The 14,347-nt window shown below is 40.1% G+C and overlaps 1 protein-coding gene and 1 long non-coding RNA gene across 2 annotated transcripts in view; one reads left to right on the top strand and one right to left on the bottom strand.

Moving 5' to 3' along the window:
* The window catches only part of LOC143837992 (uncharacterized), a 137,241-nt gene that overhangs the window by 79,256 nt on the left and 43,638 nt on the right, over nucleotides 1–14,347 (bottom strand). The window lies entirely within an intron of this gene.
* The window catches only part of SLC38A4 (solute carrier family 38 member 4), a 40,518-nt gene that overhangs the window by 11,265 nt on the left and 14,906 nt on the right, over nucleotides 1–14,347 (top strand). Inside the window, exons 4-11 of the mRNA XM_077338645.1 lie at nucleotides 1,455–1,570; nucleotides 3,581–3,654; nucleotides 4,647–4,739; nucleotides 8,909–8,990; nucleotides 9,085–9,167; nucleotides 9,289–9,347; nucleotides 10,056–10,331; nucleotides 10,731–10,810. Coding sequence (XP_077194760.1) covers nucleotides 1,455–1,570; nucleotides 3,581–3,654; nucleotides 4,647–4,739; nucleotides 8,909–8,990; nucleotides 9,085–9,167; nucleotides 9,289–9,347; nucleotides 10,056–10,331; nucleotides 10,731–10,810 — 863 coding nt within the window. The remainder of the gene's footprint in view (nucleotides 1–1,454; nucleotides 1,571–3,580; nucleotides 3,655–4,646; nucleotides 4,740–8,908; nucleotides 8,991–9,084; nucleotides 9,168–9,288; nucleotides 9,348–10,055; nucleotides 10,332–10,730; nucleotides 10,811–14,347) is intronic.

The following is a 14,347-nucleotide window of genomic DNA, read 5'->3' as shown; positions in this document are numbered from 1 at the left end:
ATAAATGTTAGCTTTTAGAAAAGAATCCTTTTTACATACAAAGACAAATTTTAGAGCAACAATGCAAATTTCCACTGAAGTACAATAACTTTCAGAATTTAATAAACGTTGATAGAATGGTTAATTGTGGAATGTGCAGTTCTCACATGCCCTTCAAATATTTCAGTGACCTGGGGTATTTTGCATTCACATTCAATTTAGCAGTTCCTGACATGAAATGAAAATATCCTTTTTCATACATATTAGAGATTCAATAGCGTTTCAGTTGAGCTATCATTGTTTGCAGAACATATATTAGTTAAATAACAATTGCAGAACTATAGGAAGCACCGCTTATTTATAAACTGTATGATAAACTGCCTGTTATAAATTTTTGTATGAGGGAAGATCTTTTAAAATGTATTCCTGTAGTTTTGAGCATCAGATGTTCCTGCAAAGAGTTGGGGCCAGACTAGAATCTCCAATTTATTCCGAGTCCCCTTTCCAGCTTTCATGTCATTCCTCAGGGTTCCCCAGGAGCAGCATCGGGTAGAAATCAGTTGGTTATGGTGAGAAAGGGGCAGAAGCAGGAAAGTTCTGACAATGGAAAATTTAGTCTGGATCCAATCCAAAGATTTTAATATTTTAACAGGAAGAAAATAACACACAACTTGGAAGATCTATGGGTTGAATTATGTGGTTGTATGAGTGGAAGATGTTCACAGAGGTCAATCTTTATACTTTCTCCTTCCCACAGCAGCCAGACATAATTCCCAAAAGACATTACTTGGGAGTCACAGGACTTCCCATGGAAAAGGCAGGGCTATGTTGATGAGGTAGAACCAGACAAAATTGTTTACCTGGTTGTTTCAGCAATGGAAAGCTTTCTTTGCTGCACTTCCTCTGACAGTGGTACAAGTGAAGTAGGGGTAATTTCAGCAGATTCGGTTTCCTCACTGCTGCCTCTTGTATCTTTGAACCTTTTTGTCCAGAAGGGCCCTATGACCACTAAAGATGTTTTGAAGAGTCATAGGTAGCTGCTGTATGAAGAAGAAGGCAATTCAAGATCTTCCGTCATAAGTGTTCAGCTTGCTCAGCCATATGCTCACAACCCTATGGTGCTAGTCCTACAAACATCAATGAAATGAGTACAGTGTCAAAGATTATGTCTGTGGAGTAAGTGTTTTCAGAACTAGCATGAAAGATAAGATCACAGCACTATCATGAGAAACAGTTTGTCTAGTCCAGAGTTCACATGTCAATAAATGGCACTATGCAGAAAGAGCAAGTTGTACAGGACCATGTTGTTCAGGATCATGTACATCTTCTTATATTAGAATCACAGTATTTAGCAATTAGCACCACTTGGAAGACTGCCTTGATTTAGCCTGCAGAAGTGTAGAGGCAAGGAGACTTCTTAACATTGCCTTCACTGACATAACCAGCTATAACTTTTCCTTTTTGTTTTCCACCAGCACCCAGGAGATACTTCATTTGGAATGTCTGCATTTAACCTGAGTAATGCCATCATGGGCAGTGGCATCTTAGGACTTTCGTATGCCATGGCAAATACTGGCATTGTACTTTTTATGTAGGTATCCAGGATATGCATCAGAAAAATAGGTAGAGTTGATTTAGCATTCTGTTCTACCATTACAGGCATGTTCTAATGGTAGACTAATATCTTGAAATAACTTTCTTTAAGATTGCCTTAAAGGTCACCAGTCCCAAAGTTTGCAAAACACAGAGGAGATTTATGTTATTTAATCATATGGATTATATTATAAAGCTCATTATATTTTGCATACAGTAGTATATAAAAATAAAAATGCATTGGACATGAGCATATTATCAGTTCCTCTCTTTCATAGAGATACAGCAGAAAAAAGGAATGGATTGGGACCTCATTTCTGAGTAGAGCAATCTGTATGTATTTTATTCCTGTACCTGTTTTTTCACAGGTATGCTATCAGGAAAGAGGAGGGTTATCTTATATCCACATACAAGCCCCAGTGATATCCAAGAATAATTGTGTGTGTATATAGCATTTTAATGGGGTCATTTAACAGTCAGGGTCACCTTCCTTTTAAGCAAATATGGCTAGTAAAGTATAAATAAGGCTGTACCTATGCTGAGGATGTCATTCCCACTGCTTAACCAGCTCTTTAAAATATGATGTCACTCAGCTGACTGTGTTCCAGAATGTAGGAGGGGGAAGAAATGAGCTCTCACATTTTCCAGTTGAGGATAAATGTCTGTCAGTTTAGGTGGCTAATTGTTTAGATGGTTGATTTTGTTGCATGTGCACCACTTTGTAGTGCTTATGAGTGGCTCTGAGTTTTTATATTATTTATTGTCTTGCTGTTTCATGTATTTTAGTATTTCTGAAAGTTGCCTTGAATTCCTACTGGGAGAAAGGTGGATAAAAGTGTATAAATTAATAAACAGAATAAAATATAAAATGCATAGCTTAATCCACTACAGATGTAATGGCTGAAGTCAAGAACAACCTTTCCCTAATATACTTTAACCCTGGAAGTAAGGTACATAGCCTAAAAAAAACTAGCAATACTCATTTTGTCATAACCCAAGTGTGACCGCTACTCTTATTACTGGTCAATTATCCTGCATGTATCTCTGGTGTGAATTTGTATTTCTGTAGGCCAAATAGAAAATATATAAATGGCAGATCTCTTTCTTTTCCCTCAAGCATTTTCCAACAACAGCACTGCAATTACAAGTGTGAAAATTTTAACCTATGGAATAAATAGCTCTCCTAATTTTATATCTGCGTAATTAGAGTGCTGCCACCCTACTGTGGAAGACGACTGCTCTCTGTCCATATGGAACTAAATCTGAAACATCGCAAATAGCAATGCAACCACAGACTTGCTGTCCTTCTAAAATATGAGCAAACCAAATGTGTTAGCACTGTGTACAGTTAATGACATATAGCTGGCATATCTATACAGCACATGTCTAGACAGGCAATGACAGATGCCTCTGAATGAGTTTTAAATTGTAACACCATTTCTCAGAGATAATTAAAAAAAAATAATTCCACTTCAACTAATGTTTTATCTCCTAAAAATTACCGATTAAGACCAACCAAAATATCCCAGCATACTGAGTTCAAGCTTTCAAGTTCCCTAGATCTCTACACCAGACTGAGTGTTAAGTACTCTGGTTCCCCTTCTCCCTGCTTTTTTTTGAACTTAGCATTCAGTTTGATGAAGAGCTCAAGGGAAGCCAAAAGATGGCCCACAATATTCTGTGATAATGTTTCAGGATGTTAAGAATATTTTTGAATTAAAATACATTGATTTGGGGGGGGGGCAATTTATAGTCCAAATCCTACCCTAGAAGTAAGTCCTACTGAGTTCAATTAGGTCTTTCTTCTAGGTTACTGTGCTTTAATTTGGGCTATATTCAAAGGTTGGTCTTCAAGACTAGATGCAAATTTAATTCTCCTCCCAATAAAATTATACCCCCTATGTTGATGTGTGTACATGCTTGTGTCAATAGATGTAAGACTGGGTAACTTATCAATGCAATTTTTTAATTGTCTATATATATTTTTGACTTTATTTTTTTCATGCAGAATCTTACTGTTTAGTGTGGCTATAATGTCTCTGTATTCAGTCCACCTGTTACTGAAAACAGCTAAGGAAGGAGGTATGATATGCAAACTGTTTACTTACTATTAACTGGGGGTTCATTCTAGAGTTATGCCTGGCGCCACTGAGAACCTTGGGGATGGGACAAGGGTTGGATGCGATGTTGCACTTATGTGCCAATGTCGCATTTGGGTGAAAATAAGACAGTACTTCCCAAAAACCCAGGCGTGACATCAGTATTTTAGCTGATACTCTTGAAGATCTGTGGTATTTCCATAGAGTTTCTAGAGTTGGTTTTTGCCTAGATATGATGTTAGAACATAGCACAACATCGCATCCAGTTCCTGCTTTGCAGAAATAATGAGTTGGCAGTTCATAATGAGTTGACAGAACCCAACCTGGCAGACAAAGTTGATAGGCAAACTAGCATTCTATTAAGCAGAATGAAGTAAGGATGCAGTTGTCTTGCCTGCTTGACAACCTACCCAATCATTGTGATTTTCTTTGGAAGCTCTGCTTCAGTTGCTCCCACCATCTGAGACTAGATAGTTGATGACCTGAGAAAGGGCTTTCTTGGGCATGGCACCAAACCTTTGGAACTCCCTCCCAAAGGAGATTCATCCGCCTTCCCCCTACTGGTGTCTTCTGCCAGTGGACATACCACCAATAACAGTTATTATAATTATTTTATATTTTTATATTTTAATGGTTCAAATGCTTTCATGTTCACAGCCTTGGGTACCCTGAACAGGTGGAAAGACTACATAAAAGTCTTTTAAGTAAATAAATAAAATAAACAATACTATATTATCCAAGGTTAAATAATTTTTTGTTTACCACTGATTTCAGTTGGAGAAATTTAAGTGAAATTTAAGAGAAATTTAACATTTCTATTGAATTCAAAGTTCTTATGCCAGATCATGGCCTGAGCATCTACTTTACATTATGCAAGGCAGACACGTGCATGTACTGTCTCAAAAGTCATGACAAAAAAAAGTCCAACCAATCAAAAACATTTATTTTAAATAAACAATTTTCTGTTGCTCCTAGGCTCACTAATATATGAAAAATTAGGTGAAAAGGCATTTGGATGGCCTGGAAAAATTAGTGCTTTTGTTTCTCTAACTATGCAGAACATTGGAGGTAAGTGAGAAATAGCTTTTCAATAGTTCTTGAATGATAGGGAGCCATTTGAAGGTCCCCTTTAATCACCCATCTGATCAGATATCCCTTTTTTGCCACAAACCCCATGCATATACTGAGGGAGTTTTCCAATTAAATGTAATGTGCCTCCCAGGCTGCTTTAAAATATGCCTTCTATCTGAGACAATATCATAGAATCACAGAATCATAGAGCTGGAAGGGGCCATACAGGCCATCTAGTCCAACCCCCTGCTCAATGCAGGATCAGCCCTAAGCATCCTAAAGCATCCAAGAAAAGTGTGTATCCAACCTTTGCTTGAAGACTGCCAGTGAGGGGGAGCTCATCACCTCCTTAGACAACCTATTCCACTACTGAACTACTCTGACTGTGATCCAAAATAACTTAAAACCCAAGGAAAGCTGTGTGTATTCTTCAAACTACAACAGTGGGATGAAAGGGCTATAGAGAAACTATGTCAAATGGCCATCAGTACTGGAAACCATTAAGTGGAATTCTGGATTCTCTCTCTTTTGGCTAGAGACAGTGCTGGAAGAAAAAGCAAGAACATCAGGCAAATACTCAAGTCTTAGGGGATTCTTTGCTTTGTGAAATATCAAAACAGAGAATTATAGCAGTGAACAAATACCTCAGAATGACCTTATGGAATTAATGGGACAGCAATAGGATAAGTTCTACCCCCCTGTCAAAACAGGCTTCCATAAATGTAATTTTGTCATAGTGTACAGAGGAGAAACTAGTGCAGAGATTTCACTGGCCAAGAAGAGTTTAACCTTTGAAAAGAATGATCCACTGTACATCATTGACTTCATGTGCCATCTGTACCATAATTCTGCTTCAGTTTAGTCCCTGATATCCCTTCCTTTGGGAGGTCCCTCTTGGGCAGCAGAGTGGGGCAGTTACTTTGCTTGATCAACTTATCACAAGCATCATAAGAACACAGGGTTACCAGCTCCAGGATGGGAAATACCTAGGGATTTGGGGAGGTGAAGCCTGAGGGTGAGCAGGGTTTGGGAAGAGGTAGGACTTTAATGGGGTCTATTGCCATAGAGTCCATCTTCCAATGCAGCCATTTTCTACAGGGGAACTGCTCTCTGTCACCTGGAGATCAGCTGTAATCCCAGGAGATCTCCAGCCACCATCTGGAGGGTGGCAGCCCTATGAGAACAAAAGGGAAGACGGGCATTCATTCAAGTTTCAGTGAGGCTTATTTTGGGGTAATAAGAACTAAAATTTGCATTCATGAGAGAACAGATTTGGTTCTTTTGTTTCAGTACAATTAAGCAATAGTGGGATACTAATGTATATAAGCCCAAGTAAGAACTGCCCTGGGGTAGGATAAGCAGAAGGAACTGAAACTGAGGATGCTGAGGATGTGGCTTGTAGGTTTCCTACCTTCCCAGCCAGCTTTTTAAAATGGGAATAATTTGATTTACAACAAAAGAAGAATAACCCTGTCAACATAGCAACAGGCCTCAAAACTAAATGAATAGAAAGACAATGGCAATTTTTATGCTTAGGATAGTATCTGCATACTAATGAATAGCATGAATGAACTTTCTGATACTGAAAACTAATTTTATTGTAGAATATAGTTTACCACTCCCATACACAAAGGATGGGATTCACAGAGGTCAGGGGGAGGGGAGCTGGAGGATCTATAATTGGATTTTCATACTCAGATAGGTGAAACCACACAGGGATGGGGGGGATTAAACCCAATTTCATATCTTGACATGGCTCCAGTCCAAATCAGGATATCAGATGGTTACAAAACACTGGGAAGATCCAGACTCAGACCTTCCAGTGGGCTGTCTAGACTGTCTGTATATAAGCCAAAATAAGATGTATAATTTAGGGACATGGGTAGATGTGTAGTCCCGGGTGGATGCCACCAGATTTTTATACTTGTGATTTTTGGATGCTTGTGGCTCCCCTAGCTGCTTTTAACATTTCAGCTTCATGAATCAGATTACAACTGCCATTGCATGGTGGACACCAGCTGGAAACCAGGCCCTAGACTGCTAAATTGTTCTTAAACCAGAGGCAGTCAATGCCATAGCAACATGGCATGGGTCACATCCATCTTTCCATTGGCAAGGCATTTACTGCTACTTATGTTTGGTTGGGGCAATTGTACTGCTACCTATTCAATTTCATTTATTCTCTGTCGCCTTACTAAAATGTCTTACTGAAACAGAGCTTTTGTCTGTTCCCCCATTCTCCCACCTGAAAAATAGATACAGGATTGGTTCTCTCCACAATGATATTTAACATCTTCATGCACCCACTTGTACAGCTTGTCCAGAGGGATGTGCTTGAGTGCCACTAGTATGGGCATTCATCTCTGGGGTATTCCCACCACAAACTGAAAGATAAACTCGAAGGGAAAATTGGAGCACTACACAGTTTTATTTATGTTTTAATTGTAATTTTAATAGTGAACATGGATAAATGTTGTGACCAGCCCCAAGCCTGCTTGCAGGAGGGGAAATCTATAAAACCAATAAATAACTAAATATAAAGATCCCAGGTTTTCAGCTTCAGAGGGAGACTTCCTGCTCAGCATCCCCAGACCTCTGCTGCTGCTCCAGAGAATAGTAGGAGCAAAACTGGGTGGCAGGGCAGGGGGTGGGAATGGTGTCTCATTGACAGTGTCATTTCTGATGCAAACCAAAACATGATGTCACTACAATGGGATAAAGTTTAGGGTGAATTCTAGAGTATCATTCTAACACAGTGAAGTCATATATGGTTTCACAGCAGAAGTAACATTGCTGAGTTATTGTGCCTGATTCTCTTAGCAACCCTAAATTAGCAAGATGCTAAAAATTATTTGTGGCAACTTTTAGGCAATATTTTTAGGCTAAAATTCCACAGGATTCTGAAGGCACGAGCAAAACAGTTGGGGGGGGATGCCGTAGTAGCAAACAGAAAGCGTATATGAGGATATACTGTGTTATCGACATCAATGTGACAACAAGAGATGCTGTAATGAATGGCCCAATTTTAGCAGGGAATGCAAAGCCAGCTGGCAAAGGCATTCAGAAAAGCTGAATTCAGAACTAATCACAGATGCTTTGATACAGGAAAATACAGCACAATGTTTGGCATGAAAGAATATATGGAGAGGACCAATCAGCTTCTGATTATGATTTGCTGGGCTGAATCAGCCTTTAATGCGGTTGAATTTAAGAGGCTTAAGGCATTTGCAAACATGATACTGAGGGGCAAAATGAAATTGATGTGAAGGAATGTGTGTCTCAATTATTGCTTTTAAGTTATAAGAAATGACGAGTGTAGGGGGGTTGCAAATAAGATCAATGTCATAGTACTCCGAAGGGGACAAGACCCTTTTGTGTATGCCATTTTCTCTTGCAAGTAAAAAGAATACATGTAACATTCAGTTACCTACATGATTTCTCACACCGGGGGGGGGGGGCTCCAAAAGGCTGATTTAAACCAGGGAAACTCTGGTCTCTCTCCCACCACTTTACTTAGCAAGGTTTGAAGTCCTTTTCCAGCTTAAGGGGTTTCCTCCATCTTAAGTCGCTTTTCCTGAATGAGAGCCTCTGACATTGGAACCTTACACTAAAATAAGGTTTTGGATTTTGCTGAGTAAGGTGGATAGGATATAGGCTAATAAAAATGCAGGGAGGAAAATGGCCTTGAGGAATTTTTAAGGGTACAGGAAGATAAGATGTAAATGATCCTGATAACAGATCTCCTAATCTATTTGACCCCTTCATACAACTTTGAGCTTCTTGTACTCCAGCTGACATGGAACCAAGCAATGGCAAACTACTTTTGAATGTTTCTTGCCTTGAAAATCCCAGAGGTTTGCCATTAAGCCAGCTGTGACTTTGACTATAAATGCACTGGAGATTTCATCCTGGGCTGCAGGCTGGAGTTTCAGTCATGGCAGGTTGCCCCACCTCTTACTGCACCCACACGGGGGAGCATTTGGCCTGGTGCATCTCATCCACCCCCAATTTGTACTCCTGCATGAGAGCTGGGGCAGTGAACGGTCTCTCATAAACAGTCTTTCTCAGTCTTTAGTCAGTCAGTCAGTCAGTCAGTCAGTCAGTCAGTCAGTTAACGTCACCATACTCTCTCAATCTTTACCAATTAAATGTTTTTCTTATTACAGCAATGTCAAGCTACCTCTTTATTATTAAATATGAGCTCCCAGAAGTAATCAGATCGTTTTTGGGACTTCAAGAAAATTCAGGGTATGTGTTCAAATGCTTAGTTCCATAAAAACCATTCATCTGCTGATCATCTTAACATAACTGATTAGTAGAGCATCTCTTTTTTTCATTCTAGGGAATGGTATCTAAATGGCAACTACCTCGTAATATTTGTGAGCATTGCAGTTATTCTACCGCTTTCACTTCTAAAAAATTTAGGTAAACCTCCCTCCTTATTAAAATGCATATATAATTGCAGATTTCCATTAAATATTTGTATTAATGCACTGATTTTGCTTTTAGATTAACTTTCTGTGCATTTACTTTATTGTTTTTTTAGGGTATCTTGGTTATACGAGTGGATTTTCACTCACCTGCATGGTATTCTTTTTGAGTGTGGTAAGTAATTGTACAAAACATCTTGCTAGTGTATGTTGAACCTTTACATTACCCAAGTGCATGTGATGCAGTGCTTGATGAATGTGGATAATAGCTCCAGTTTTTTGCAGTGTCATCCACAATTGTCTTCCATATGACCGTTTATGCACTGGAGGTTTCATGCCGGGCTGCAGGCTGGAGTTTTAGTCATGGCAGGTTGCCCCACCTCTTCCTGCACCCACACGGGGGAGCATTTTGGTCCAGTTCACCTCATCTCCCCCTGATTTGTGTTTCTGCATGGAAGCTGAGGCAGTGAAGTTCCCAGTGCATAAACGGTCTATGACTGACATTTTAATATGGCTTCTCTGTCTTCATTAACATAAGGGTTTGCATCCCATTTAGAATGTCCATAGATGAAAGGCAGTGTGATTTTTTGCTTTTCTCTCCTTTCAAGCAGACTTCCATTTCCCAGTCCCCCACCAAGCTGTTCTTGGAGGTTCCCCTTTCCAAGGACCTATATTTGTGGCTGTAGTAGGAAGCAGATGCTGAGAAGTTGGACTCTATGGTCCTTCCATCCTCAAGCAAAGATTTGTGCTTACATTAAGTTACCTAAGACAGAGAGAGAGAGAGAGAGAGAGAGAGAGAGAGAGAGCGATAATGATGCAACTACCGTAGGGTAGTGGTACTACCAACTGAACATTAAATATGGTCTCTATAATCTTATTTCAGGTGATCTACAAGAAATCTCAAATACCTTGTCCTCTCCCTGTCTTGGACAATGACCTTGGCAACTGGTCCTATAACAACACCACGGTTCCAATACACATAGTGATGTTCCCAAATGATTCTGCTAATTCAGGTGTCAATTTTATGATGGAAAGCACCCATTTGCATTATTCAAGTTTTGAAGAAACCAAAGATCAGCATCAAAGTGGAGTACAATATGAAGCTCACAGTGAAGACAATGACAAATGCCAAGCCAAGTATTTTGTGTTTAACTCACGGGTAAGACTCTGTGATCACTTGCTTGGCAGAAAATTGCCCATTTGGTGCCTGCATTTTTCACAACCCAAAGGAATCTTAGAGTTTCACTTAACTTATATTAATAAGCTGAAATATTTACTTCCATTCAATGAAGCTCAAGGTTGTTGAGTAGCTATTGTGGTAATTGCAAAGGTGGTCAGTTTGCTACATTTCTTACTCAGATTGACCAGTAAACAATCAACGACAACCATGAGTATAAAGCTACCTCAGATATTTTTCATTATCAGGAAGTTTTTGTCAGCTCTGGGTCCTGATCTGGCATATATTTTTATACATAATTTCCTTTCATATTAATCATTCTATACTAATCTGGTCAACATATACTAAAACATACTAAACTTGGTTTTGTTTTGTTTATAGACTGCCTACACAATACCAATCCTGGCATTTGCATTCGTATGCCACCCTGAAGTTCTACCCATATACAGTGAACTGAAAAAGTAAGATTATTGTTCACAGATCTACCATTTTCAACCTCTATACTTCAGCATGGATCATTTCACTTTTGTTTATATTTATACATTTTTGATATTTTTTTTCTTTCTAGTCTGTACTTTCATTTCCATATTCTTGTTGTTATCATTTTTATTCACTGATATTCACTGTTATTATTTTTATTCAGTGATACTTCATGGGTGTGCAAAAAAAAAAAAACTTAGCAGTTTTCAGTTCTGGTCTATTGGACCTGGAAAAAATCCAGTATTTCCACACACACACACACACACACAAAATACCAGATTCCAATACCAGTATAGTATTAAGATTATTTGGAAATCCTGATTTTTTTCAGGTTCAGTGGACTGGAGAAGAAAAATACAAATTTAAGGGCCTGACCCTAAGAGCTCCCCAGGAGTTATGTGGCCTTTCCCAGGAGTTTGGGTGGCTGCTGACTTCACTCAACATGACTGGAGCCCACTTCCCCATTGGTCTACAGGCCTAGTTTCTTTCTGCACAATGGAAATTATAAGGGATGGATTGACTGGCTAGCTACCACCTCTTCTAGGCCCACTTCTCTGAAGTGACATGTCACCACTTCTGGTGTTCCTGGAAGGCTGAAAAATATTTCAAGGATTCCTCCACAGTCAAAAGGTTGAAAAAGGCTGCCTTAGGACTAGTGTGACTTCTCTTGAAACATAGTTTAAACTGAGCTGCAGGAGAAGCTGGCCCCAGGATCAGTGTGAGGCAGGAAGGTCTTTCCCTGCTGCACGCTGACCTGGCTGGGAACTCTCCATCCCTGGTCAGAATCCTCTTGTGGTTCAGTTTAAACAAAACAATCTGTAAGAACATGCCCCAGTAGAATCAATGTTCCCCCTGGGTGATCTGAGCTGCAAAAGGAGCCAGCCCAGGAATGACTGGAGCAACAGGAATGGAGAGTTCCCAGCCCCAGCTGAGGTAGAGCTTTTAGCTCTCACTGTCCCAGTTGTTCTTTGGTGTAGCTGAATAAATCAGAATAAAAGTTGAAAAGTTTGCCTTTCATTTTGACACTGGTAGCCAGTACAATTTTCTGATCTATATTCAGCTTCAGTAACACCAAAAAAATACCAGTGGGTTTTTTTTTTGGCTCAGCTTATGAATACACACCCTTTGATGTTGCCTTTCAAATGACAACAATGTTGTGTGGTCCACCTGTTAACAAACTGGGAAGAGCAGCCTTTCCGTGCAGGATCATTGTGCTCCTTCTACTTTGTTTCTAAGTAGATGAAATCTAGCTATCTGTACATTCTGTGCACAAAAAAACCTCACCTTTTTAATGAATTGCTTTTTAATGAAGTGAATAAAATAAGTACAGGGAAAGGTAAGACACTGGAATGCAGAATCATTGGACTAATGCCATACAACATCTGCACTATATTATTATTATTATTATTATTATTATTATTATTATTATTATTGATATTGATATTAATATTAATATTAATATTAATATTAATATTAATATTATTATTATTAATAATAATAATAATAATAATTTGTTGATTTCATTTGATTTCATTTTATTTCATTTGATTTAATTCGTTGACCACCCTTCTCTGGCAACAGTTTCAGAGTGGGTAACAGAATCCTAGTCGGGCTTCTGTCCCGGCCACATTGTGGAGATGGTGCTGATCACCTTTGTGGATGATCTCTGGTGCCAGCTAGATCAGGGTGGGTCGGCCATACTCATATTCAACCTGTCAGCCACATTTGCCATGATCAACCATGAATTACTGGTCCACCGCCTCACGAGGGCCAGTATGCGAGGCGCAGCCCTTCAATGACTGTGTTCCTTTTTCCGGAAACAGAAACAGAGGGTGGCAGTAGGGGAGATTTTGTTGCACCTGTAAAGACTCCCTTGCGGGGTACCACAGGGTGCAATACTCTCCCCCATATTATTTAACATCTTTATGCACCCGCTAGGACAGCTGGTGTACAGCTATGCTGGTGCACAGCTATGGGCTGGGTTGCCATCAATATGCAGATGACACCCAGCTCTATCTCCTCATGGACAGCCACCTGGATTCCCCCCCTGGATACATTTGCTAGATGTTTGGAAGCCATAGCTGGATGGTTAGAGCAGAGCCAACAGAAACTCCATCCCTCTAAAATGGATGTCCTGTGGTTGTGCAGGAAAGGAGCAGGACAGTAAGTGCATCTCCCAACCTTTGCAGGGGTGTAGATTAACATCTCACCCACAACCAGGAATTTAGGGGTGACTCTGGATGCTTCCCTATCGATGGAGGCACAGGTCACAGGGCTAGTGCACATGGCATTTTATCATATTCAGCAGACATGCCTACTAGCACTCTACCTGCCTCTGGACTGTCTGGCCAAAGTGATCCATGTGACGGTCACCTCTAGATTGGATTTCTATAACTCTGTGTTGATCTTCCCTTGTCCTTGACCCAGAAACTCGAACTGGTGCAGACTGGAGCTGCTAGGGTCCCCACTGGTTCATCTTGGAGGACTCACATCCAGCCTGTGCTGAGGCAGCTGCATTCGTTGCCAGTCATGGCCCGAATCAAGTTCAAGGTTTTGGTTTGGATCTTCAAGGCCATCTGCGGCTTCAGGCCTGCCTACCTGAGGGACTTGTCTGCTTATGCTCCCTGCAGGGCTCTTTGTTCTGTGGGTACTAATTTGTTAGTGGTCCCTGGCCCCAGAAAGATATACCTGCCCTCAACCCAGGCCAGGATCTTTTCAGTCCTGGCCCTGACCTGGTAGAATAAGCTCCCAGGAGAACTGAGGAGTTTTCAGAGTTCTGCAAGGCCTGTAAACAGAGCTCTTCTGCCTGATCTTCAGTTGAGGTTGGGTCTGTTAAGATCAATGGGCCCCCTCAGCCTACACTATTCCATCTGATGAACCATCTTGTAGGGAGGCTGGAGAGTTTTTTTTTTTTTTCTACCGTCTTGTGATTGGGGCGTTTAAACTTTGGGGGGGGGATTATCGAGGATTTTATGGAGAACTATTATGTAATCCAAGACGGAAGGTGGAGTATAAATTGGATTAATTAATTAATATAAAACATATAAACACAATGTTTTAAAAACAATAGACAGTTAAAATCTAATTTCTTATTTATGATGTATAAAATGTTCCAACCATTCCTCCAAGTAAAATATTTCTAGATTGATTTTAGGGTCCAAGTGCCTGGACTCCAGTGATGGGGAGAAGTGAAGAGGAGAGGAGGGAGGCCTGTTCTAATGTTCCTATGTGCTTGTATACCGTCAACAGTACACCTGGCAAAAGAACATTATATTACAGGCCCTTTGGAACTTTGGTAGCTCTGACAGAGCCTGGAGCTCTACTGGCAGCTCATTCCACCAGGCTGTTGAGACCAAGCATACTTCCTTGGAACCAGGGAACACCAGCAGGTTGAAATTTGCCGATCATAGCATTCTTCAGGAGACATATTTGGAGAGGCGGTCCCTCAGATATACAGGGCCTAGGTTGCTTAAGGCCTTGAACATTAAAATCATCACCAGTTTATTTTGATTTTTCCA

The sequence above is a fragment of the Paroedura picta genome, chromosome 5 (assembly GCF_049243985.1).
Source record: "Paroedura picta isolate Pp20150507F chromosome 5, Ppicta_v3.0, whole genome shotgun sequence".
In the NCBI taxonomy this organism is placed as follows: Eukaryota; Metazoa; Chordata; class Lepidosauria; order Squamata; family Gekkonidae; genus Paroedura; species Paroedura picta.
The sequence above is the reverse complement of the archived record's forward strand: the minus strand, read 5'-3'. Positions and strand labels throughout refer to the sequence as shown.